Source organism: Lygodium microphyllum, chromosome 12 (genome assembly GCF_053477565.2).
Source record: "Lygodium microphyllum isolate KBCC chromosome 12, Lygodium_microphyllum_v1.1.10, whole genome shotgun sequence".
Taxonomy (NCBI): Eukaryota; Viridiplantae; Streptophyta; class Polypodiopsida; order Schizaeales; family Lygodiaceae; genus Lygodium; species Lygodium microphyllum.
Window position 1 is genome coordinate 128,593,625 of NC_141146.1, and position 27,789 is coordinate 128,621,413.

Below are 27,789 nucleotides of genomic sequence, written 5' to 3' on the forward strand. Positions count from 1 at the left end.
GCCCAGCTTCGGGACTAGTTTCACTCCACGTTGCGCATCAGCACAAGGCAAGTCATGGAGGCGGTCCTAATGGGCCAAGGGACCTTCATGGTCCAGCTCAGTTCGGCACAACGCAGATCATGGGGTCCTAATGGGCCTAGGGACCTTCATGGTCCGGCTCAGTCCGGCAGACGCAACTCACGAGTTACTTGCCAATTCACCATATGCGTCCACGAAGGGGGTCATATACATGGTCCCTTGGTACACTGGCTTTACTGTGGAGGCATTTACACTCCACAATAGGTTTCTTCGGCACCCGGTCACCCTTCTTTTCCCCAGCCTGGAGATAGAGTATTGCCAATTGCCGAAAGACTTTGGACGGCTCTTCGGCACTGTCCTTCCCACGTCTTTCACGGATGCAATGACAGCAGCAGGAGTCCCAAAGGTATGGATGGCAGTGAAAGAGGTCAAGAATATCCCATGGCTCCTAGAGATTGAGTCCGGCGGGCACTCCTTTAGGGAGAAGGTCATTGTGATTGGGCAACCAAGGCAATGCCTGCGCTGCCATGACTTTGGGCATCGAGCAGCAGTTTATAAGCGTTTTGGAGCCAAGACAACTCTGTCGATAGGGCCGCAGGACGACGCTGACGGCTTCACACGGGTCCAGAGACAACAGAGAGGGATACGGCAGGAGGGGGCGCAGCCAGCTCCTCAGACCCAAGTTCGATAGCAAGGAGAAGGTGGCCAAGTGACACCCCCTCGACAGAGCACTCCGTAGCCCCCCCCCCCCCCCCCCCCCCCCCCGCCCGTCTCACCAGGCAAGACCACAGCTCCCCACATCCACCAGCTGCACCACAAACTACCTCACCTGAGATCCCACAGTCCCCACATCCACCCCCCCATCCCATGGCCCCCCACCTCACCATGCCCCACAGCCCCCCCTTTCCAGGACCACCATCCCCCCCCCCCCCCACACACCCGCCATGCACCTCCATCCATCCCACCATCCCTCGATCCTCCTCCCCCCCACCACCTCTCCTACCAAGCACCCCCTCTAATCCACACCCGGTATAGGTGATCCACCCCAGACCCACCCCCCTCCTCCCATAGGAGGTGATGAGCCACCCACGCCTACATTCTCCTCGCACCAGCAGTCTTCCCCCTCCCATAAAGCCACCAGCTCATCCACCCCTGCCACCCGTCATACTTTCTCGAGACAGGCACAACTGTTGCCACAAGAGTACTTCCGCAATGGCCCATGGTCCTACCTAAGAGTTGCGGAGCGTGGAGAGTAACCACTACCTCTAGACATGGGGATCTTCGTGGTTCGTAACTCAAGGAGGGGCAAGGTTCATCTACTAGCACCACCGGACGGACCAAACTACACCTTCTTTCTTCAGTCCTCTCACTCAAGGGAGTGGACGACTACAAAGATAAAAGGAGTTGAAGAGTCGGGTGGCAGACCACATCTCCCAATGGATGGAAGAACTAGCATTGTTTGCACAGCAGTGGCCTTGTTGCATGATAGACATTAACCGGTGGGCTGGAGCCAAGGTCCCACACTTAAGCATTATCTTTCAAGCCCCTCCATAGTGGACAGCCCCGAGGGATGTGATCGAGTGGCCCTTGGCACAGACAGCCCGTTTCTACTAGTGTACAGAGTCTCCACTCTCAGCATGGCTGATAGATGCATTGATAGTACCACCTAGAGCATCTATCACCCCTTTGGTCCGGCCGAGGGCCACCATGGGGGACTGGAGTTCGCCATCCAAACCGGCGGCAAAGCGTACTTGTTTGCCTCATAGTTTCTCCTCCTCATCAGCACCCTCAACACCGAACTGATACATGTTCGATCAGTCACAGGTTTCCCCATGAGCTTACACCTTACATCCTCGAATGTGAATAGTCTCCGCTACAGTGGAACATGTCGTTCCAAGAAGTTGATTTTTCGGCAAGAGCTGCAGCCTGCCCTTGCCGGACAAATCAACATCTTACTTCTATAGGAGCACAAGCTCACCCCCACCCAAGCCCAACGGGTAGGAAAAGTACTTCCAGGCAGCTCACATACTTACTGGGAGCACGCCATAGGTGCTCACGGCAAGAGTGGAGCCGTATACACTCCTATTGGCCCGAGTCTCACCGCCTGTGTACAAGACCACGGGACGCTAGTGGCAGGGAGGGTTCTATGGATCAGATTGGATATTGGGGACTCCTGCCTTGGAGTCCTCAATGTCTATGCCCCTAAGGAGGTTAAGGCAAGCAACAGGTTTTGGGTGGAGATCACAGATGGACTCCCAAAAGTGGACTCCAGGATTGTTGGAGGTGACTTCAACAACTTGGAGAGGATTTGCGGAGGAGCAAGAGGCATCGGAGGTCTTTCTGTTGGTAGTAGGACCACGCGATGCATGGAGAGACCCTGCCTTCCACAGGAGGGAGAGATCATTGGACTTCTCTTGGGGATACAGGTGGCTAAGTGGAGTCTTACTAGAGCAGTTGGACAACTTTTATGTGGGAGAGTGGGGAGGCTCTCGTGGAGGCCAAATTGTGTAGTTGGCAAGCACCACGTTGTCCGATCATTGCCCGGTTCTTCTGACACTTGATCCCCCAGCATCCGCCCTAGACACAAGATCTTGTCGAATCCCTGACTCGATCTATAGGAGGGAGGAGGTGACGAGACAGATAGAGCAGATTTGGACCAGAAAGTGAGACAGGAGCTACCACATAACATAGGAGATTGTAGACGTCGTAGCTGAGTCGAGCAGAATCTGCCTAGAGACAACAATAGAGGCCAGGCAGTAGAGCTGGGACGAGAAGAGAGCACTCCCGTGAGACCTTGCAGCCACGCAGAGATTATTACTAGAGGCACCAGGGGGTCCCACCCTCCACGCACATGAGGTGCGCGCGTGAGCAACCATTGCTAGCATAGAGGACACGCGCTCGCAGTTCTCTTTCCGAACCTCCGCAGTCTTTTGGGCGCCTAAGGGGGACATGATGTGCAAGGAGTTCTTCCAGGTGCACCAACCTCACACCGCAGGAGAGCAGATACGCAGCCTTCGGGATCAACATGGAAAGACTCGTTCTAGCCTAGACAAGTTGATGGAGATTGTCACCGACTATTACACGCGCCTTTTCCAGCAAGAGACAGCTTTAGCTAGAGTACAATGATGTAGACAGCAGGTCTTGGATCGTATCCCATCCCTCGTCACAGAGGAGATGAGATGCTCCCTCCTAGCCCCCTTCACAGAGAAGAAACTATAGGAGGCTTTCCATACACAGGATGGGCAGAACCTGCGAGAGGATGGCCTCTCTGAGGCCTTTTTCACTACCTACTAGGAATCGGTGAAGGACCCCCTACTGATGGCCTTCCAGGAGATTTTCACTTGAGCACAGATGCCAAGGAGTCTTTCGGCAAGCTTTATCAGTCTTCTCCCCAAACGGGGAAATCGTGGTTGGAGCTTTCCCAGTGGAGACCAATCACCTTATTGTCAATGGCCTATAAGGCAGTGGCAAATATGATTGTTACGAGACTACGCCCTGTGCTTCCAAACATCATCCATGACACACAAACAGGCTTTGTCTAGGATAGGAGCATCCTAAACAATGTATTTACCTTCTTTGAGGTGACAAAGTGGGCTCAGCACAGTGGGCAGAAACTAGCCGTACTACTCTTGGATTTCGAGAAAGCTTATGACAGGGTCGACTAGTATTTCCTAGAGGGCACCATGGTGAGGTTGGGATTCCCCCAGGTTTGGATTCGCAGGGTCCCTGCCCTTCACAGATCGACCACCAGTAGGGTTCTCATAGGTAGAAGGTGAGGGGAGGAGTTTTGGTTGGAGAGATCGGTTCGACAGGACTACCTCGTGGCCCCATACCTGTTTCTACTCTTTGCACAAGCGATGTCTCACTTCCTTAAGTCACGTGTGAGCGGATTACGCGGTCTCCGACTTCCAATGAGAGAGGAGAGTGAGTTGTTAGTCTCAGAGTATACGGATGATACAGCACTCTACATTGAGGACATGAGTTGATGCTGGAGAGAGTGAGGCTAGCTCTTGACGTGTTCTATTTTATAGCGGGAGCAAAAATCAACTGGCGAAAGTCGGTCGGTTGCCTCATAGTCCCAGACTCTAGCACGGAGTGGGGCGTCCACCTGGGATTTAGATGGCTGAGCAGAAACCGTCCGGTACCTAGGGTTCCAGGTGGGACTCAACATCACTCCTGCCCAGCAGTTTCTTCCTGTCCTTGACTCTATTCGGAGGAAACTTACCAACTAGAGCACGGCTCGCCTCTCACTAGCCGGCCGAGCCTTGGTGATTAACGAGGTCCTCCTAGCGACGGCCAGGTACATCGCCTCGTGTTGGTGCTTCTCCTCATCGTGCATAGTGCAGCTTCGCCGCCTAGTGCGGAATTTCGTTTGGTTGGGCTCAGATGTTTCCATGGATTCCAGGGCCAAGGTGGTGTGGGCGACCATCAAACGGCATCGGTCAAAGGGAGGGCTTGGGATCATAGAACCAGAGTATCAGAGTATGGCCCTCTTGGGCAAGCTAGTTGTCCGCGGCAGGCGGGGGCAGACCTAGAAGGTCTTATTGCAAGAGAGCCTTCAGGACTGTAGACCGAGGCTTGGCGGTGAGTGAAGGCCGTCCGTGAGATGGATCTTCATGTCAACCCAAATTACCCCTCCACATCACCTTTCCTACACAGCTTACTCCGCGCGTGGCAGGGCCTCCGGAAGGCCCTAACCCAGAGCCCCCCAGGCTGCCAAGAGGAGATAGACCGTCAACCGGTGATCTGGAACCCCCAGGTCAAAGATCGAGAAGGAGCACAGATCAGCGAGCACCCCCACATCCAATGGGCTTGTTGGGAGGCCGGCCCGGCTCATACCATCAGGACATGGTGGCAGGTGTACAAGATGGTGGACGAGGAGGTGCTACAATGAGTATCACGCTGCCAGAGAGGAGTGGAGTTGAGGAGAAGGGAGATAGATGCAGCCATACCTCTGGAGTGGCTTGCTTTCCCGATACGAGAGTCGATAGAGCCCAAGGAGGTATGGGCAGCTAGGTTTTCACCACCACGCTTCCCCCTATAGGTGGCAGGTAGAGTGGGCGGCCGCCCAGAAGGGACTTTCTTCACCGTGCAGGAGGGGGAATGTTTGGCCCTTCACAGAGGGCAGCAAGATGAGGGGATGGCCGCCCTTTCGTAGAGGAGGATTCAAGTGGTGGGCCTTCAGGGGGGGAAGACATGGCGATTGGACCCCTATGTTTTCTGGGAGGAGCTCAAAGAGTGGCGCCTTTGGATCTAGGAGGGCAGACCACTTGATGAGCTGGGGTAGGATCCAGGACAGTGACTATGGCCGGCCACTGCGGTCGCCAAGAATCCACCCAGGTTTCTAGAGTACACTGCCAAAATTGGCAGACACGTACTGATGCAAGAGGATATGGATTGAGCACCGTCACATAGCAGGCACTGGGCGAAGCACATCATCACGGAGCCTTTCCGACGGACCTTCTACCATCGCTTATTGGATAGCTAGAGGCCAAGGAGGATGTCGTATTTCTTATGGCTGATGGCACATGGAGGCTTGGCGGTGGGAAGTTGGCTTGACCATAAGCGACGGACCTTCTACCGTCACTTATGGGATAGCTAGACGCCAAGGAGGATGTCGTATTTCTTATGGTTGGTGGCCCATAAGCGACGGACCTACCGTCGCTTATGGGATAGCTAGAGGCCAAGGAGGATGTCGTATTTCTTATGGCTAGTGGCATAGGGAGGCTTGGCGGTGGGAAGTTGGCTTGACCAAATGCAGAAGGAGGGGAGGTTGTAAGCGCTGCACACAGCAGCCTCTGGAAACCCCAAAGCACTACCTTTGGTCATGTGAGAAGGTGCAACTTGTGTGGAGGAGAGCATGCCGCATCTTTCGCCGCATAGCACGCAGCCTTGGATGTAACTCATGGGGAGCTTTCTATTGGCAGGCCGTCACCTTCTGTATGAGACTGGGATGAAAGACACGATATTCATTATTGAGGATGGGTCATGCGCAGTGGTCGGTTTGGAGGCTCTACCCATCCGCCAGGTACTAGAGCCCACAGCAGACTATTCGGAGATATGGGAGATCATAGGGAGTCTTACTAGATGGCATATCTGAAAGGCGCAATGTCAGGAGGCTTTCGGTGGAGAGAGCCTTTCAATACAGGTGACCTTAGCAGAGCTCTGGACCTCCATCATCCACTCCCTCCATGGCCGTTGGGATCAGGTGTAGGACGAGTCTAGGGCTCGACAGGAGCTCCATTGTCATTTGATGCGCACTTGGGGCGGACAGGACCTGGTTTTCGTGATGCAAGCAGGCAGCCCTAGTTGGCGATACATCCCCCCCCCCCCCCCCCCCCCCCCAAATGGCTTCTTGCCCCCATACCCCAGACCGCCTGAGAGGCTTGTATACATGATGTATTTGTGACTTTGCATCAGCTCCAGCTAGTCTATTGAGCATGAGCACTCCATTGTAATCAGTTTTTTTGAGTAATATAATCAGCCACATTTTACTTGGAAAGAACAAAGTAACTACTGAGCATTAATGAGATCATCCCAGATGCATCCCTTGTATCCACTATCTTGACTGGTTTGCTGAAATCTTACCAAAGTTTTGCCACCACTGTTTGTTTGATTGCAAAAGGTAATGCAAATGTGTAATCATTTGATGAGTTGCTATCCTTGATGTTCCAAGAGGAGTCCCAAATTAACCACTTGAGCCTAGTCATGGATAATCATGCATTTGCAACCAGCCAAAGGCAAGTACAAATCATGGCAGCAATCTAGATCTAAAGCAAAGGGCAAGGGCGCCCCACCTTTTGACTCTCATGTCACGAAAGAAGAGGGTATGGACCAGAAAAATGCAACTATTGGAGGAAAAGTAGCAATGTAGAAAGCATATTGCTGGTGGGGAAAAGAAGCAACCAGGCATGACTGTTACTAAGAATTCAGCAACTGCAAAGGATGTAGAGGCACACATGGAATGGATAGGGACATGATTTAAATTACTTTTTTTTGGGGCTGCAAACTACCTATGAGTCTGGGTAGGGACGCAATACAATGCACAATAGGGGAGGCTGCAAACTACAAAATGCAATGGGAGGTCTGGGTAAGGACAAAATACAAAATGCAATGGAAGGGGCTGCAAACTACCTGGGGACACTTCACAAAATGCATTAGGAGGGCTACAAAACCTAGTGACATGGTATAGAAACGCAATCTGGGGTTGCAAAGTACCTATAGGTCCAGGGTAGGGACATGATACAAAACACAATAGGGGGGCTGCAAACTAGCCATGGATCAAGGTTAGGGACACAATACAAAATGCAATAGGTCTTGAAAACACAATGGAGGGACCAAAAACTAATGAGGGCAGGATAGGGACATGACACAACACAACTAGGGGGGCTACACAAACTATCTGAGTCTGGGGTAGGTACACAATATGGAAGCGCTAGGGGAGTCTGGGTAAGGATGGGATACAAAATGCATTGGGGGGGGTGCAAACTACCTATGAGTCTGGAGTAGGGACATCATACAAACCGCAATAGGCAGGTCTGCAGACTGTTGCAAAATGCAGCCTTCTGCTGCAATGAACAAGCCCAGAGATTATGGGGAGTGCCATATGAGTCCAGGGTAGGGACACAGCACAAAATGCACTACAAGGTTCTACCAACTGCTGCAAAATGCAGCCTCTTGCCTGCCACAAAAAACGTTGGGGATTATGGCAAGCACCAATCGCTGCTGCATCAGAAAAAAAATCAGCTGTGTCACCTTGTTGTTGCAAGGACATGCAAGTCTGGACTCCAATACTCCTACGAACAAATGGCTGCACCTTTCACAATGACTCTTAGAGTGGTGAGGATGAAGTGGGCACTCTAATACCATGGTGAAACCAAAGGTGCAGTGCCGAAGAAAATAGAGCAGACAACAAAGGACTGAGAGAACACAATGAAGGCAGATGAAAAAGGTCCTAGACAACGAACACAGGAGAGAGCAAAATACTAGATACTAAAGGGAAATGTATGTATAATCATGGAAAAGCTGGCTGGCTTGGAAACTGGCCTAAAATTGGTCACCCCTGCATTATTAACTCGTCCAATCTAAAATAATCTATCACTGATACGTGGAAAAAAATCATTCGACTGCACACAAAATACAGTGTACCTGATATGGAGCTAGACACATGCTCTCAACAATCCGTGCATATGTCCTCCACTAAGAATGCACTCTCTCTGCTACTATCTCTATTATAGCTCTATCATCCACTAAGAATGCACTCTCTCTGCTACTATCTCTATTATAGCTCTATCACCCTAATGCCCTCGAGTCTGTCTCTAAGCACATCTAGCAAATCCTGAAAATGAGGCCCTCTCTTACTATGGAAGCAACTTGTGTAGAGAATTTCTCCCCGGAAAGGTGAGTTCTCAATTACAAGGTGACTCTAAGCACATGCGGAGGAGAGACGCCTTCCTTCATTCACACTCGGGATTTTGGCAGCTTCTTCCACTGTCACATATGGTTCACTATTACAAACTGCTTCATTAACTATTTACTCAGCCATTACATTGACTTCTGCTTTGTATATCTTTTGTAGTACCATTGAAGTCCTGGCTCAATTTGTAAACATACTTGCGGAAGCTCTTCTTTGAGATATTCATTGACCAGTTTTTCTTTTCTTTGACAAAACAAACAATGGAGATCTAAAATATCTTAAATTATTGAGTAAGGACTTCATGTGAATGGAAAGAAAATGGCTTTTTGACTTCATGTGCATGGAAAGAAAATGGCTTTTTGATGAGAAAGACAAACTAGAACTGTTCCGTGGAACACAAGACTCCAGCAACCCATATCAATCTTTGATGCGTCAAAGGTTTCCATGGATAAATGCTCTAAAGTTCACATGCCATACAAGTTTTCATACGGACAGTGATTCTGACACATTTCACCTAGCCCCTTACACAATCTTACCCCTCATAGGGATTGGTTGTTCATGCAACCATTGTACTTATGATGCACTCAGTTGCTCTTTACAAGGCCTTATTTGTACTTTGTATTTTTACCTCAGGGAGTGTTATCTAAGGTGTCATGAATAGAATTTTCTTTTCTCAAAAAATAACAAATAAATAAATGCACACCTTCGACCAAACCTTTAAATTAAGTTCATCAACTCACTTATGCCTCTCCATTATGTGGATATACGTTATAGTGTATGCAAAAATCTATATCCAACCGATCAGTTGAAATGTCATTGACTCATTATTGCCTCCTCATTATGCAGGTATGCATATTATAGTGTATAAAAAGATATTTGTATTTCGCACATCAGTTGGCCTGTGAATATGACTCGTGGCCTTAAGGCCTAGGTAAGCTAGGTTAAGACTTTGGGAACACATTGATTCTTTAGTAATCAAGTACTTTAGAAGGATCTTTTCCTTGTTATATTTTGGGCATATGCCTTGGTCTATTTCCTTAGAAATGCAGGATAAACCTACTACATTTGCAACTTAGGGCTGCAAACAAGACAATATCATGTCATACAGTTCTAAAAGCCTTAGTGTCTTTTTCTTTAGCTATATTTAAAGCAATCAAGAAACAAACTATACTATCTTTCTTCTTATATAGCTCTAAACAGCCTTAGGTCTAATTCTTAAGCTGTATGTTAAGGCAATTAAGAAACAAATGATACACCTTATTGCTCTCTCTCAGCTGTTCCAATAGTTTTTTGCTTGAGCACATGGCTAGAATATTTGGAGTCATATGAGCTTGGTTCAAAAGCTTTCTCCATACAACATTAACAGTATTAAACCTTTTGCTTTCGATTGGAAGTTGTGTTTGAATGTCTGAGCTGCTGAAAATGGGCTCCAGATACATCCATTGCCTTTGCAGTGCAAACCACTCATCAATGGTCTCAGACACAAGGACAAGTTGTGCCTCCCATTTCAACAATCTCTCTTCAAAAGGTTTCTTGAAAGGAGAAAAGCTCATTGACTGGGTCATTGCAATGTGGTCATCTAACTGTTGTAGATATGCTTCATCGATCTTCATAATGTAAGTACCAGTTTCTTTATACTCCATCACCTACGTAGCAAAACCATACCCAATTATGTTATTAGTATGATTCATTGATCTTCATGATGCAAACTCCAGTTTCTTTAAATTGCATAACCCATGCAGCAAAACCATGTTCAATTATGTTGTATATGACAGGAAAGTTTTATTTCCTCTGCATACTTCTTGATGTACCCTGTCAGATGCTTAAAAACAAGATTGACAGCAGGTTTGAATGGTTGTAAGTCATTGATTGGTAGAATTTTATTTACACTTATGGAAGAGAGACAGGAAGGTTGACTATAACTGTGTTCAGAACAAAGAACAAACGTCCTCTGAAAGGATTTTGTTCATGTTAAATGAGCTATCACACTACAAATTCAAAATCCACAGGTCATTTGAACAGACTTAACGTAATTTACTCATCGTTCCCAGGAAATTATTGTATTATTTTGGAAGATTCGGTCTCACCACTATTCAGTATATCCATCTCCCTCATTCCAGCACTTTTTCTACCTTGCTAACCTGATTTCAGGTGCTAGGGTGTTTATGCCCTCAGTCGCTCACTTTCTATCTCCACCAGTCATTGAAATTCAATTCAACTTCTGAATCGAGCAGTTCCAGGTGACACTCACTTAAGTCTCTCTGATTCATAATCTCTGCCACATGGGCAGGAGCTTACAGTTGGTATAAGAGTGGTTTCACCAGCAGACTTTCCCCAGTTTCTTCATTTCCCAGCCTCACACCCTCATCTGCAAGATGGGAGCAGGGACTTCATAGGCAGAAAAAACACCATCAAATTGCAGCAGCCTCTGTGAGTGTTTGCAACTTTCCAAACCCCAACTTGTACCAGCAAGTCAACAGTGTTACAGAGCTTCCAGCACAGTGTTTTAAATCAGACCATCCCCTGAATACTAGAGATCAGACATTTCCTGCTTTGATTCTATCTCAGGACAGAGCCAGGCAGTTTCTTCTTGATTTCCTCCCCTAATTCACATCCAATCTCCCACATTTTTCCACCCAAGCTTGCTCTAGAGCAATCTTTCTGAGTTCCTCTTTTCTAATAAGGCTGTGCTTCCATGTTGGGACAGACTGACAGCATTAGGAAAGGGTTCCTTCCAGCTGCTCGCCAGTAGACTTCTGACATGACAGCAAGATGGAATCACCAAATTCAAAGCACCTCTCCAGTGGTTAGTCTGAACGTCTTAATTGAGACAGCCTATCAAATCAGGCAAAGTGTGTGACTTCAATGGAGGTTGTGTGAATGCTTGCAGAGCTAAGACAAAGCTTGAATACAAGTCTCATAAAAGACCACATCGGCTCTTGGAGGTTGAAGTAGTATGATCTTTGAGAATTGAGATTACTCAGTGTGTTACATATTTCTGGAAAGACTACACCTGAGAAATCTCCGAACAAGTGTTCACCAATCCTCACCATTCACTGGAGAGAGTGCTCATGTCAGCTCCAGCCCCAATTTATTAGTGCAGTCCCTCCTTGAGTTCTTGTGTAGGGAATCCTCTTTCAAGAGTGTGACATCAAACCTCATGAATTCAGACTCTAGTTGTTGTTTCAGTACACTCTTCTTGATATCAAAAGTGAGCAAAGTCAACTGCAAGCATGATCAGCATGATGGTCAAAGAATCAAGAAGATGATAAATTGGTATACCTGCACTTCAAGGTTACTCCAATCAGCTTCCATTTTTGCCAGTGTCATTTCTATTCCATACTCCTTGCTGGCAGTGTCAGCAACGCTTGTAATCGTATCTAGATAGTTCATTAGACCCATTTCCAAACCTTTTGCTAAGGTGAAGTCCTCCTTCAAGTGCATGTCTATCTGCAACTCTCTAGTCAGTTGGTCCCAATGGCGGGCCCGCATACCTGCCTGTCGTAAAGCTGCAATCAAAGGGACATATGGCTTGAAATCACCAACCTGCAAGTAGAGAATCGGTTACTTACATACAGCACCAAACAGCAAACATGCTATGTGGTGTGAATAAGTAGTTCCTGGGAAAGTTGAGAACTAAAGTTTTTACCTGTTTACGTATCTCATCACAATCACCTGCGCAAGCAGTAGCCTCTTTCTGGGCAAGTACGCGACCTGCTCTGAAAAGGCCCTTGTACCAGCTTGTAACATTCTTCTCTACCTCATCCGGATTCAGATTCTGGAATGGCCCATTCATCCACAGTTGATAGCTCTTTTTCCAACTGTCCGCTGTGGTCCACAGGTAGCAATAAGGCTCAAAGTTCTCAGAAGTTTTCCTCAAGCAAGCATAATCAGTTGGAGGAACACCAAATAAGTTTTCTCTTGAATTGAATAAACGTGCTTTTGTTTCAGCTAGCCGAAGTTGCTCATCAATTTTGTGGGCTTCCGATGCAACAAAATCAGACTGCAAGTAAAAAGCCATGACACAACAATCTCTTAGACTTAATCACAAAAGAAAAGAAGGATAATTATAGCATGTGATAATAAAAAGACGGAAAACATCAAAATGGATGAAGACTACAGACCTGATTCAAATCTGTATGACGGGAAAAGGCTGACACAGCGGTTGCAAGGTTTTCTAGAGTCACCAAGAATGCTATCTGCTCTTCTTCCATTTCCCTTTGGTAACGCTCATTATCAGCAGCTAAAATCTTTTCTGTCTTCTCAACCAGCTTTTCAATTTTGGAAGGCCAAGATTGTAGTGCCCATTTCTTATTAAAATCGTTGTCACTTAGTGCATAATTCAGATCATCCAGAGCATCATACCAAACCTGCATATTGGTATAACTTCAGAAAAGAGTAACCATAAAAATACACAGTATTTAATCAAGCCAAAAAATGAGCAGTTGTTTTTTTCCTTGATTTATTCACAACTCTAAATGCTTCTCTCCATAACCCTTGTACATCTTCAACTTTATGAGCTTTTACTGCCAAGGTGTTACTCAGATCAAGCACAACCAGAAACACATTGAAAATCTGGGGTCACCTTCACTAGTGCCTATTGTCCAAAGAGAGAATCACCACTATGAAAATATAGAATTACAAATGAATTCCTTCCACACAAAATGAAGAAAATGCGAGAGCGTGCAACAGAATGAGGAAAGTGAACACGGACAAAAGAAGGAGACAAAGATAGAACACGGGAGAAAGAAATGGCACCCTCCTCATCTTCATGAGGAGAATTCGCTGCAAGGAGAAGTGCTGGCCACTTCTAGGTTGTTGGATTGGCCTGATAAAGATTTGTTGCGAGATGAGTTTAATCGCATGGCTCGTTTGAGGTTGCAAACAGTCCATGATGGTGTCATTCTTGGGCAGCCCCGTCCTTATTCTTTCCGGCGTATTCGTCAGCACTTTCGTGTGCCTCGTGGCTATCATGACATTTGGTTGTCCATAGAAGACAAGCTTCAGAGATTCTCACCTTTGCATACTTTACAACCATCGTCTCCTTGGCAAGATTGGATGTTTGTGATTCCTAATGATTTTGAGGAAAGGTCAGCTAATCAAATATATCATCAGATGATTGAGGTCAAGAGATGGATCACTAGAAAGGCTAATAAATTATGGCATATTTGAGATAGCAAAAAGAAGTGGCAAGAAAGATTCCTCCAAATCCGGAAGTCTAAGGTAGGATACTTATCAAGGTAAAGTGATCATGTGGAGGTTGCTTATTGGGGTTCTTCCAACTACGGATGTGTTATTTTGCACTACATCTGATGAGACGTTGCTTCATCTCTTTGTCTCTTGCCCTTTTTTTTTTTCTACAAGTAAAATGTGGCTAATTATATTAAACAGAAGGTTGATTACAACGAAGTGCACATGCTCAACACATTAGCTAGAGCTGATGCAAATCACAAATCCATCATGTATACAAGCCTCTCAAGGTGGTCTAGGGGGATGGGGGCAAGAAGCCATGGAGGGGGGGAGTATCGCCATCTGGGGCTGCCCACATGCATCATGAAGAACAAGCCATGGCCGGCCCAAGTGCAGAGAAAGTGAAGACGGAGCTCTTGACGACTGGTCGTGCACCTGGTCCCACCGGCCGCCGCAAAGGGAGTGGATGATGGAGGTCCAAACCTCTGCCAAAGTCGCATATACTGAAAGGCACTCCCCGCCAAAAACCACCTAACAACCTTCCTTCCAAATGTGCCATCCTGTAAGACTTCCTATGATATCCCATACCTCTAAGTGCTCTCTTGTGGGCTCCAATACTTGGCGGCTCAATAAAGCCTCCAAGCCGACCACTGCAAAAGACCCAGCCTCGATGAGAAAAATCGTGTCCTGCATCCTGGCCTCATACAAAAGGTGACTGCCCCGACTAGCTCCCTGCCAGCAAAAAGTCCCCCCCACGAGATACATCCAAGACTAGGTGCCACACGACGGAGAATACACCACGCTCCTCTCCACACGAGTTGTGCTACCTCACAAGACCAAAGGCAATTCTTTGGAGTTTCCAATTACTGCTGTGGGCAACGCTTACAACCTCCATCCTGTTGCATTTAAGCCAACCAACCCCCACCAGCCAAACCCCCATGTGCTAAAAGCCAAAGGAAATACCACACCCTCCTCGGCCTCCAGCTGTCCCACAAACAAAGCTGCCTAAGAGTCCGACAGAAGGCATCCATTGGACTCTGTAATGTTGTGCTCCGCCCAATATTTGCTACGCGAAGCCACCCAATCCATGCCCTCCTATATCAGTACATGTCTACCAATCCTAGCTGTGTACTCCAAGAACCTTAGTAACTTCTTGGCGACCGCAGTGGCCGGTCGTAGCCACTCTCGAGGGTCCCGCTCCAACTCATCAACTGGCCTCATCTCCCATATCCAAAGGCGCCACTCCCGAAACTCCTCCCAATGCACATAAGGGTCCAATCCCCAAGTCTTACCCTAGAGTCCAACCACACGAATCCTCCTCCAAGGACAACAATCTCCTCATCTCACCCTTCTAAACCGCAAGTGGACACCCCACTCCGTACTAGAGTCCGAATCTATAAGAAAACCAACGGACTTTCACCACCTGATTTCTGCTCCAGCTGCAGTGCAAAATACCTCCACAGCTGGTCTCACTCTCTCCAACATCAGCTCATCATCCTCTACATAAAGAGCGGTATCATCTACAAACTTTGAGTCTAGCAACTCAGTCACCTCCCTCACCGGAAGTCGAAGGCCACATAGCCCACTCACACATGAGCGGAGGAAGTAGGACATTGCCTCCGCAAAGAGTAAGAACAAATACAGGGCAAGAGGGCAGCCTTGCTGGACAAATCCCTCTAGCCGAAACTCCTGCCACCTATGAAAACCCTATTAGTGGCCGATCTGTAAAGTGCACAAACCCCACTTATCCATGCCTAGGGGAAGCCCAACCTCACCATGGTGCCCTCTAAGAAGTCCCAGTCAACCCTATCATGGGCCTTCTCGAAATCCAGCAGGAGTACAGCCAATCCCTGACCACTGTGCTAAGATCACTCGATCGCCTCCAAGAAAGTGAAGACATTCTCTAGGATGCTCCTATCCTGGACAAAACCTGTCTGGGTGTCATGAATGATGCCTGGAAGCACGGGGCAAAGTCGACTACCGATCATCTTGGCCAGTGCCTTATAGGCCACTGACAACAAGGTGATCGGTCTCCACTAGGACAGCTCCAACCGGTCTCCCCCTTTGGGGAGGACACTAACAAGACCTGTAGATAAACTCACTACATTCGTCTTGAGCTGAAAAATCTCCTGAAAGGCCAGTAGTTAGGGGTCCTTCACCACCTCCCCGTAGGTAGTGAAGAAGGCCTTAGAAAGACCATCCTCACTGGGGCATTTTTACCCATCCTATGCATGGAAGGCCAGTAAGACTCCCTATGATCTCCCATACCTCCGAGCGGTCTGTTGTGGGCTCCAATACATGGTGGATGGGTAGAGCCTCCAAACCGACCACTGTGCACAACCCTGCCTCGATAATGAATATCGTGTTCTGCATCCTTGCCTCATACAAAAAGTGACGGCCCTAGCTAACTACCTGCCAGCAGAAAGGCTCCCCATGAGATACATCCAAGGTTGGGTGATATACGGTGAAGGATCCGGCATGCTCCTCTCCACACGAGCTGTGCCCTCTCACACGACCAAAGGCAGTGCCAAAGGCAGTGCTTTGGGGTTTCCAAAGGCTGCTATGTGCAACGCTTGCAACCTCCCTCCTGCACCTAAGCAAGCCAACTTCCCACCGCCAAGCCTCCATGTGCCAGCAGTCATAAGAAGTACGACACCCTCCTCGGCCTCCAACTATCCCATAGGCATCGCCAGAAGGTTGGTCGTAAAGGCTCCGTGATGGTGTGCTCCGCCCAGTGCCTGCTACATGACTGCGCCCAATCCATATCCTCCTGCATCAGTACATCTCTACCAATCTTGATAGTGTACTCCAGGAACCTAGGGGGCTTCATGGCAACCACAGTGGCCGGCCATAGCCACTCTCTTGGATCCCACTCCAGCTCATCAAATGGTCTGCTCTCCCAAATCGAAAGGTGCCACTCCCTGAGATCCATCCAAAAAACATAGGGGTCCAATCACCATGTCTTCCCTTGAAGGCCCACCACCCGAATCCTCCTCCACGAGAGGGCAGCTATCCCCTCATCCCGTTGCCCTCTGTCAAGGGCCAGAGGCCGCCCCTTTTGAACGGCGAAGGAAGTTCCTTGCGGGGCGCCGCCCACTCTACCTACCACCTGTAGGGGGAGCCCATACCTCCTCGGGCTCTATCCACTCTCATATCAGAGGAGCAAGCCACTCCGGAGATATTGTTGCGTCTATCTCCCTTCTCCTCAACTCCACTCCTCTTTAGCAGCCTGATACTTGCTGCAACACCTCATCCGCCATCCTATACACCTCCCGCCATGTCCTGATGGTATGAGCTGTGTCGGCTTCCCAACCAGCCCACTAGATGTGGGGGCGCTCGCCAATCTGTGCCCCTTCCCGATATTTGACCTGGGGGTTCCAGATCATCGGCTCACGGTCTATCTCCTCTTGGCAGCCTAGGGGACTCTGGATTAGCACCTTACAGAGGCCCTACTACACACGGAGAAAGCTACATAGGAAAGGTAATCTTGGGGGGGTGATGTGGGCTGGCGTGAGGATCCATCTCAAAGACCGCCTCCACTCACCGCCAAGCCTCGGTCTACAATCCTGAAGACCCTCCTACACTAAGACCTTCCAGGTCTGCCGCCCTGGTGCGACCGTGACCAAAGGAAGTTCCGCACTAGGCTGCGAACCTGCAGTACGCAGGATAAGGAGAAGCATCAACGCGAGGCGATGTACCAAGCCTTCGCTAGGAGGACCTGCTCAACCATTAGGGCTCCGCCGGCTAGTGAGAGACAAGCCGTGCTCCACTAGGTCAGTTTTCTCTGAATAGAATCAAGGATAGGAAGAAACTACTTCTAGGCATAAGTGATGTCCAGTTCCACGTAGAACCCTAGGTACCGAACAGTTTGCCCTCTGCCTACCCATCTAAATCCCAGGTGGATGCCCCACTCCATGCTAGATTCCGGGTCTGTGAGGAAACCAACGAACTTTTGCCAATTGATTTTCGCTCCCGATGCAGAACAGAACACGTCAAGAGACAGCCTCTCTCTCTCCAGCATCAACTCATCGTCCTCTATATAGAGAGCACTATCATCTGCATACTCTGAGTCTAACAACTCAGTCTCCTCTCTCACTGGAAGTGGGAGGCCGTGCAATCTGCTCACACGTGACCTAAGGAAGTGGGACATCGCCTCTGCAAAGAGCAAAAACAGATATGGGGCCAGGGGGCAGCCCTGTCAAACCTATCTCTCCAACCGAAACTCCTCCACTCGCCTTCCACCTATGAGAACCCTGCTGGTGGCCGATCTGTAAAGTGCGGAGATCTCGCGAATCCAAACCTGGGAGAAACCCAACCTCACCATGGTATCCTATGGGAAATCCCAATTCACCCTGTCATAAGCTTTCTTGAAATCCAACAGTAGTACGGCCACTCTCTGCCCACTGTGTTTAACCCACTCTGTCACCTCAAAGAAGGTAAATACATTGTGTAGGACGCTCCTATCCTGGACAAAGCCTATCTATGTGTCATCGATGATGTCTGGAAGCACGAGGCGTAGTAGCCTACCAATCATCTTTGCCAGTGCCTTATAGGCCACTCACAATAAGGTGATCGGTCTCCACTAGGAAAGCTCCAACCGGTCTCTCCCTTTGGGGAGAAGACTGATAAGGCCTGCCGAAAGACTCCCTAGCATCTGTGCCAAAGTGAAAATCTCCTGGAAGGCCATCAGTAGGGGGTCCTTCATCAATTCCAACTAGGTAGTGAAGAAGGCCTTAGAGAGGCCATCCTCTCTCGACCATTTATGCCCATCCTTTGTATGGAAAGCCTCCTCTAGTTCCTTCTTTGTGAAGGGGGCTAGGAGTCCCATCTCCTCTATGGCAAGGGACGGGATGTGATCCCAAACCTATTGTCTACATCTCTCTCCTCTAGCTGAGGCTGTCTCCTGCCGGAAAAGGTGCGTGTAATACTCGGTGGCAATCTCTATCACCTCATCTGGGCTAGAACGAGTCCTCCCATACTGATCCCGAAGGCTGCGTATCTGCTCTCCTGCGATGCGAGGCTGGTGCACCTAGAAGAACTCCCTGCACATAGTGTCCCGCTTCTGCGCCCAGAAGGCTGCTAAGGTGCAGAAAGAGAACTCCGAGCGCCTATCCTCTAAGCCACCCACGGCTGCTCGCGTGCGCACTTCCTATGCGTGGAGGGTGGAATCCCCTAGTGTCTCCTATAATAATATTTGCGTGGTTGCAACCGCTAGAGTGCTCTCTCCTCCTCCCAGCTCTGCTGTCTGGCCTGTATGGCTGCCTCTTGGCAGATTCCGCTCGACTCCGCAAGGACCTCTGCAACCTCCTCTGCAATCCAGTCCCTCCTACCCTCTCTGGTCCAAATCTGCTCTGTCTGTCTCATCACCTTCTCCCTCCTATAGATCAAGTCACGGATCCAACACGAACATGTGTCTAGGGCAGATATTGGGAGATCAAGTGTCGTGAGAACCGGGCAATGATCGAACAACGTCATGCCAACCATCTACTGAATCTGACCTCCACGAGAGCCTCCCCACTCTCCCACATAAAATTTGTCCAACCGCTCCAGCAAGACTCCACCTAGCTACCTGTATCCCCAAGAGGAGTCCAGTGACCTTTCCCTCCTGTGAAAGGTAGGGTCTCTCCAGGCATCGCATGCTCCTATTGCCAGTAGAAAGACCTCCCATGCCTTCTATTCCTCCCCAGCCATGCCTTGATAGTTTCTGTCTTTGCCGCCCTACTGGTCCTCCAAAGCCTTTACGTTGTTGAAGTCTCCTCCAACGATCCAGGAGTCCACCTCTGGGAATCCATCCGCGATCTCCACCTAGAACCTCCTGTGTGCCCTAACCTCCGTAGGGGCATAGACATTGAGGACTCCAAGGCAAGAGTCCCGAATATCAAGTTTGATCCATAGAACCCTCCTTGCCACTATCGTCCCGTGGTCTCGCACACAACGGGTGAGACTCGGCCCAATAGAGGTGCATACGCCTCCACTCCTGTCGTGGGCACCTATGGCGTGCTCCCAGTAAGTTTGCGAGCTGCTCGAGAGTACCTTCCCTACCCGGTGGGCCTGGGTGGGTGTGAGCTTGTGCTCCTGTAGAAGTAAGATGTCGATCCGTCCGGCAAGGGCACGCTGCAGCTCTTGCTGAACAATCAACTTCCTAGAACCACGTGCCCCACTATAGTGGAGACTATTCACATTCTAGGATGCAAGGTGTAGGCTCGTGGGAAAACCTGTGAATGACCAAACAAGCATCTGTTCGGTGTTGAGGCTGCTAATGAAGAGGAAAAACTATGGGCCATACAAGTATGTTTTGCAGCCCATCTGGATGGCGAACTCCAGTCCCCCATGGTGGCCCTCGGCCAAACCATAGGGGTGATAGATGCTCCAAGTGGTACCATCAATGTATCTATCAACCATGCTGAGAGGCATGACTCTGTACACTAGTAGAAACGGGCCACCTATGCCAAGGGCCACTCAATCACATCCAGCGGAGCTCTCCAGTGTGGAGGGGCTCAAAAAATAATGCTCAAGTGTGGGACCTCAGCACCAGCCCTCAAGTTGATGTCCATCATGCAACCAAGCCACTGCAATGAGAATAGTGCTTATCCTACTTCTCCCATCCACTTGGAGGTGTGGTCCACCAACTGATTCTTCAGCTCCTCTATCTCTGTCGTCGTCCAATTCTCTAAGTGAGATGACTGAAGGAAAAAAGTGTAGTTTGGTTCATCCGGTGGTGCTAGTAGATGGACCTTGCACCTTCTTCACTTACGAACCACGAAGATCCCCACCTCAAGAGGTAGTGGAAACTCTCCGGGCTCCGCAACTCTCAGGTAGGACCATGGGCCACTGTGAAAGAACTGTGGCAACAGCTATGCCTGTCTTCGGAAAGTGTGATGGGCAAGAGGGGCAAATGAGCTGGTGGCTGTGTGGCAGGGAGAGCACTGCTGGCGCGAGGAGGATGTAGGCGTGTGTGGCTCATCACCACCTGTGGGAGAAGGGCGGGTGGGTCTGAGGGTGATCACCTCAACCGGATGCGGATTTGGGGGGGTGCTCGACAAGGGAGGTGGTGGGGGGGAAGAGGGGGGTCAAAAGATGGAGGGATGGTCGGAGGTATGTGTCGAGTGTGGGGGGGGCTGGTGGCCCTCGCAGGGGGGGCTGTGGGCCATGGTCAGTGAGGGGGAGCATGGGAAACGAAGGGGAAGGGGTGTGGGAGCTGTGGGATCTCAGGTGAGGTGGTCTGTGGCGCAAGAGATGGATGTAGAGGACTGCGGTCCAATCAGGTTGGACGAACAGGGGGGGCTGGGGTGTGCTCTGACAAGGGGGCATCACTCGCCCTCCTGTTCCCAACTCAGGAGGCTAGGTTTGAGGAGCTGTCTCCGGCCCTCCTGTCGTCTCCCTCTCTGTCGTCTCTGGACCCGTATGAAGCTGTTAGCGTCCACTTGTGGGTCTGTCGATGGAGCCGCCTTGGCCTTGAAACGCGTACAATTTAGCCATAGGAAGAGGTATACCTTCCTGGGACTCAAGCTATCATCTAGCCTCCTCCAATAGTCTAATAGGACATGATATGGGATGCCCTACCTCTGCCAATTGAAGGTAGCTACTAGCTATACTTTAATCCAACTCATTTGAATTCTCCCACCCAAGCTGATGCTGTAACCAAAGAAGGCTACTTCGCATGGCCTATCAAGGAATGGATCCCTCCATGCTCACTCTCGTGAATCCCATTATAATCTTTGAAGGGGTCTCTTGTGAACAGCCCACTATCTAACAAGAAAGCAGCTCTGTTCAGGTTGATGTACCATTTCCCTTACAATGTGCCACTACTCTAATCGTTTGTCTAGAGCATCATGTGAACTTTGTCTGCTCCAAGTTCTAATGCTGCAGACAGCCATGCTCCTTAACCATAAAAGCAAATATCATGTCTCAGCTAGTCGCAACAACCGCAAGGAAGATGTCCCCTCTAGAAAAAGATCAAGTGCGGTCCGAGAAGTCTCTCTATCTGGAGGAACTTCTTCTGCCATAGCCTCACTCATATTGTGATTCCCCCGAGACCCTGTAGTCTCTACCTTTGAATCTCCTGTGGCAGCCCCTAAAATCCAAACCAGTAAAAAAGCCCCCATGCCTTCTATAAGCATGGTTGAATTAGGGGAGTTTTCGGATCTTGCTATCAATGTGATTACCTACTTGGGGAAGAGAAGGAAGCAGCAATCACCCAACAATCCTCTTGGAGTTTCTTGGCTTGAGTAGGAAAACTTTTGTTATCAAGTAGTAGTGGTTTGCTCCAGAACCCACTCAGACCTCAGGCCAATGCCAGTTTTGAAAGATATTCTAATGTTGACACATGAGGAGAATGCACCCTCACAATAGGCCTCGGTAGAAATTTTCAACTCACGAGTTTGTGTGAAAAATGTACTAGCAACAGAGAAAATGCTATCTAGGTGGGATTAATATGAAGAGGGGATCATGTAATGCAGAAACTTGTATAGAGAACCTCCCCCAAGATAAGCAGTCCTCTGTCCAAGATTGGCTCAACTCTGATCCGCAAATAGTGATTTTGACAAGATGAGGCTGCCTTATCTTCTCTTCAATTGTAGTCTGTGTAACTAATCGAGGCTAGATGAAGTAGATTTCCATGCTCTAAAGGTAGCAGCTGCAAGTTTGACCTCAAAACTCCTCCCTAGGTCTTTGGTCCTGATCTCCTGAAAGATCCATTGAGCTGCCATGTACCTCCATGTGCAGGTGCAATAGACAAAAGCCTCCCTATCAAAAGTTTCTTCTAGGGCTCCTTGCCTAGAAGCAGACCCCTAGCAATGAGCTTAGCCAATAAGGCTTTGCTCTGGCTATCTGGGTCTATGATCCCCAATCCTCCTCTAGATCTAGATTGTATGATGACATCCCAAGCCACCTTTTTCTCTGGCCAGGATCTCATCTCTTCTCGACCAAACAACATTATAGATAAGGCAGTTCACATGACCAATGCATGACATGGAGGATACCCGATGAGAACTCATTTATCACATGGTCGCGAACGAACCTAGTTGGTAACCACCCCTAATGAGAGCCTTGCCAAGCTCCAAAAAAGGAGCTATGTGATGCTCTAAAGAAGAGGTCACAAGTACTGCTCTAAAGTAGTATCAATCCCCACATGACATCCAAGACACCTTACTGTGGTCCCAAGGGAGATCCAAGTGAAGCCCCCGTGCAGTCGCCATTCCAGCTGCCTAGTGTCACAAGTCAATTAATTAAGGCATCTCCTACTCTGGAGTCTGCTTACATTGCTCCAGCTGAGCAACCAATACACAATACTTGCTCTCTAGTTGCAATAGAAAGATTGTTGAAATTTATATAAGTGGCATTTGGTGAGTTGAACTGCTTTATTTCACATTACCTCGGTCATCTCTATTTCAGACCTAAGTTCATTAACTGCTATCGGTAACTTTGCAATGTGTTCCCTTTGGGCAGCCACATCCTCAGGGGTATGTGTCTTAACTTTAAGTTGCCGCTCCTTTTCTTCAAACCGACGAGAAATATCTTCTCCCATAGCCCTTGGAACGTTTGCAATCAATGATACCACTAGCAATTTGCAGGAACAAAATCATAAAGTGAGAATTCATGTTTCAAATTTCCAAGCTTTTCTTGATCCAACTTTCACAGATTCTCTTATGTACCAGATGCTCAAAACCATACACAATCAGGAGCTCTTGGAAATTGGGGCTCCATCCTATTTTTCACATTATTCTATGATCAACAGAATCGAATCCTTTGAATTGAAACACAAAGGAGAAAAGAAAACAGACATTTCCAGAAAAAGTGAACAAACAAACCAATACGGTTCACAATTTAAACAAGTACAACACATAAAATGCACGCCATCATTACGGAAGACTTCCTGAGATTAAAAAAATATGCATATTTCAGAGTTCCAGTCAAGACCTACCAATGTCGCCCATCTGTGATTTTCTCTGGATCAGCAGAGTGCGGACCTTCTTACACATGACAATAAATGAACCAAAACATATGCTTGATGGTATTCTGTGCCATAAAGAGACCATCGTAAACAGACCAACAATTTGTTTTTGATGGTTTTAGAGTTTACAACAATGATTTAAGACAGCCAAACTTCGAGCTAAGAATTATTGGAAAAAGTTGCAGAAGTTGAAAAGCATTATAAATGGCAAGAAAACCTAAAATTGACATTTTGTGATCAACACTTTCAACTGCATTCAGCTAACTTACCAGGATAATGAGTCTATGTATCTTTCACATTGCAAAACTTTATCAAACTTGCTGATTAAAAGCAGAGGTTTCTCTTGAATATGATGTGCAGCATCTTAGAAAGAAGCTGGATGTGGAACAAGGAAAGGAAAAAGAAGAGAATACATGATGGAAATATATGATAGTCCCATCTGTAACACACACAGATCAGGACTATAGGGGTATAATGTTCCACACCATGACTAAGAACATCTTGATCAGCTTTGCATGCACCCGTACTCTCACCTCCTCAGTCCTGCCTCTACCTCCCTCCTGCTGCCTGCCTTCTTGCCCGCCGCCACCTCCCTGCTCGCTTCCCATCCCCAGCCTACAATCTATCTCCGTTTACCCTCTCTCTCGCTTTCCACCTTTATCATCTCTGACTTCCCAGTGATGTCAAGACCAATAAGGGTACAACTTTCCACACCACGGCTGAGAACACCTTGATCGTCTTTTTCTGCACTTTGACTCCCACCTCCCCAGCCCGGCATCTACATGCCTCCTGCAGCCTGCTGCGTGCCTTCCTGCCTGGCACCCTCCTTCCTGCTCACTTCCCATTCCCCACGCCAACAATCTATCTCCCTTTACCTCTCTATCACTTCCCATCTTTATCCTCTCTCACTTCCCACCCTGCACCCCTCCTTCTCCCCCTCCTCAACCTTGGCATCTAACCCCATTTCTTCACCCCCTGAAGACCTCCACCAGCTCCTTTCTTTCTTAATATCTTCCATCCCGTCTTCAATATTTTAATCGCTCCTAGGGTTGGAGTCCACTCAGCAGAACAAGGGAGCAAACAGGATCCCCATAACTGCTTTCCAATTTGCATCTACTGCCTCAGGACACTAGTGTAGGCCATACCCCAACTGACAGAGCTTCTTTGGCTGATACTATCACATGCATTCTATTTTCTCTTGGTGAAGGCCTGGTATTAGAGACAAAGTGGCAGCCCACTGGTGGGTCATTGTCCACCACTTTGCGAACTGAGAGATATAATCCATGCGGCTCTCACAAGTAGTACCCCGAGGGAAGGGGTGCTTCATGGTCATCAACAGTATTTTCTGAAAAATGGATCAAGGGCAAGCTCAAGAGATAACAACTAAAACATGACTCATAGGCAAAGGGAGGATGCAAGAATCACCCCAGAAAGTAAGATCGACAGAGAAGGCAAAAAACCAACCAGAGGAAGAGAAAAAGATGGGGGGACAAAAACAAGGAAGAGAATAGACATTGGTTAGAGACCCTAGACATTGATAGTAATTTACTTTAAGGGGGATGAAAGAAACTTTGGAGCTTTTGTAGCAGCAATTGAGATCTTTTGCAGAGCAGTTACTAAATGATCCTACACACCAAGGATGTTGCATCCAAGCTGGAAACCCACTCTCTGACCTCCACCCCTATCTTAGAAAAGGCTGAAGGCTGAAGCGAGAAGAAGATACACAAGAAGTAAGGGCTAAGTAGAAAGTGGAGGAGGGAATTGTGGAAAGGCAAGGTAAGAGAAGCCAAAGAAAGTAAGGAGGGTGAAAAAAGTTTGGTGGGAGAGGGAGGAGTTGCTACATATGGGAGATATTGAGCAAGAGGCTAGCAAGAAGAGCTGCAAAAGAAAGGGAAGAAGAAATAGGCAGGAGACAGAGGAATGGTAGCCCAGTCATGAGCATTTACATCCTTGGACATCCAGATGGGTGCCAGCAGCATTGGTCATAGCCTCGGGTCATAAAGTGACCTAGTGCAAATGCATTAGAGTCGCTTTAGGGTTAGGGAAGCTGAGTCCTATTTATAGGACTCAAGGCCCATCATGGATATTATTGTGTGATCCCAACTCTACGACTTCAGGCCCTTCAGCCGCCATAACCATACACTGAGATGGTGTGGGCCGGTGGTATCAGGCAATAGCTCTTGGGATGTGGTTGTGACCCAATACATTGCTGGCCCCAAGCTCAAGGGTGAGCTTGTTTGAGAGTCTGATGTCCATTCCCTTTATGTCCTATACTGTAGATATTGCTTGTGCCATGTCTTGTGTGCAGATTGGATCCTCAGGGGTTCTTTCATTAGACCATCCTTGGACATCCAGTTGGGCAGCAGCAGCATTGGTCATAGCCTTCAGTCATAAAGTAGCATGCACTAGGGGCGCTTCAGGGGCAGATCAACTGAGTCCTATCTATGGGACTTGAGGCCCATTGTGCACATCATTTTGTGATCACCATTCTTAGATTTTAGACCCTTCAGCTGACCTGTCTTAGATTTTGTGATCACCAGTCTTAGAGTTTAGACCCTTCAGCTGACCTGTCTATACCGGGATAGTGTGGGTTGGTGGTGTCAGACACTAGCTCTTGGGACATGATGCTAACCTAGTATTAGATCTAGGCCAAGGGGTGAACCCGTTTGGCTCTATGGCTGGAAAGTGAGTCTGATGCCCATTCCCGTTATGTTCTATGTCATGGGTACAGCATGTATCACGTCTTATGTGCAAGTTGGATGCTAGGAGGGACGTTTCACTGAGGGAACAAGAGAGGTGGGAGAGGGTAGGAGCTAGCAAGCATTATATGCAAGTTGATGAAGAAAGGGAGGATCAAGCAATAGTAATAGATGGAAGACAAGGTAAGAAAAGGTAAATACACTAGCAGAGAAGAACTGGAAGAGTTCAGTGGCAACAATTAATGGGTTAGCAGTGATGACACAAGGGCAGGATCTATGGTAGTCTCGTATCTTAGTAGGCCTCTGAATTGTTCATTCTTGGTGTACTTCCTAAGGACAATCATGAATTGGTAAAGGCGCTTGTTGTTTATTCACTCATCTCTATTGAGGAGTTGTTTGGTGAAAATTGAAGGGAAGATGCAAGTGTACAAAAGTGGTGGAGCTGCATATGTGTTGAGCAGTTGGATCTCTGGGGCCTAACTTCAAAGGGGATATCTCATCAAAGAGTAGCATCACTGGTACCCATAGGAGGATTTGTTTGCTTGTGAGTGGAGTTGTGGTGAAGTGGCTCATGGGGTCTCTTGTGCCAAGGTTGACTTTTCTTATCATCATCGTGGCAGGTTTAAGGTACATCCATTTAAAGGGAATAGGGATTGGTGTTTGAAAGGGGACAGTCATGTCCTCATAAATATTTGACATCCATTTTCAGGATGTAATTTCCTTTTGCAAGAACTCGGTACTAATGCTCAGGAGGTCATTCATGAGTCGAAATCTTGCCATAATCAGTGACTTGGGATCATCTACAAAATCTACATCCTAAAGCTCAACAAAATCCAAGATGGGAAGTCGATCCCTATGATACCAAATCAACTTGTCTGCAAAACAGATCTCATGGCCTCCCAAACACAGGGAAAAAAGAAGGGAAAGTGGACATCCTTATCTCAACTAATACCTAATGGATAATCTATTGCCTCTAGCATCACTAGCTCAAACCTAGCTTTGTGAAAAGGAATAGAAGACTGCCATACCCTGACCCACTGCTCTAGAGATCCTATTGTAAACACAGTGCCTTTCAAGAACTGCCAGTCTTCCATCTCATAGGTTGCCTAAATTTTGAGAAGGAACAGGATGAGATTCTGGTTAGCTTACAATGTTTGGAATTATGACCCCTTGATGATGATCCAGTCGTATCAGTTAGCAGTACCCATTCTTATGGTTCTTCTCTGAATGCTCATCATAAGGGGCAGGAAATCACTACTAACCTCCATCTTCAAGTGGAAACTAGTAATTCTCATATTCACAGATGAGGTGGCATGATTTATTATAAAATAGATAAATGCTAGTGGTGTGACAACTAGATATAGCAATGGAGGAGGTATTGGAGCAAAAAAATGAACATTCAGGCAAGACAGAAGCAACAAACACTGAGGGGAAGAGTGAAGTGACAAGCAGATAGGCTGCACAAGAATTGATTCCACAATCCATCACATGCAGGCCAAGGACCAGCATACAGT

At 48.0% G+C, this 27,789-nt stretch overlaps 1 protein-coding gene across 5 annotated transcripts in view; it reads right to left on the bottom strand.

Moving 5' to 3' along the window:
* LOC148028254 (uncharacterized) overlaps positions 1-27,789 on the bottom strand; it is a 346,086-nt gene that overhangs the window by 225,141 nt on the left and 93,156 nt on the right. For all 5 annotated transcript variants that reach the window (XM_087690038.1, XM_087690039.1, XM_087690041.1 and 2 more), the window contains exons 13-18: positions 23,547-23,641; positions 22,998-23,182; positions 12,559-12,804; positions 12,084-12,437; positions 11,717-11,980; positions 9,691-10,080 (exon numbers count right to left, since the gene is read on the bottom strand). In XM_087690038.1, coding sequence (XP_087546164.1) covers positions 9,691-10,080; positions 11,717-11,980; positions 12,084-12,437; positions 12,559-12,804; positions 22,998-23,182; positions 23,547-23,641 — 1,534 coding nt within the window. The remainder of the gene's footprint in view (positions 1-9,690; positions 10,081-11,716; positions 11,981-12,083; positions 12,438-12,558; positions 12,805-22,997; positions 23,183-23,546; positions 23,642-27,789) is intronic.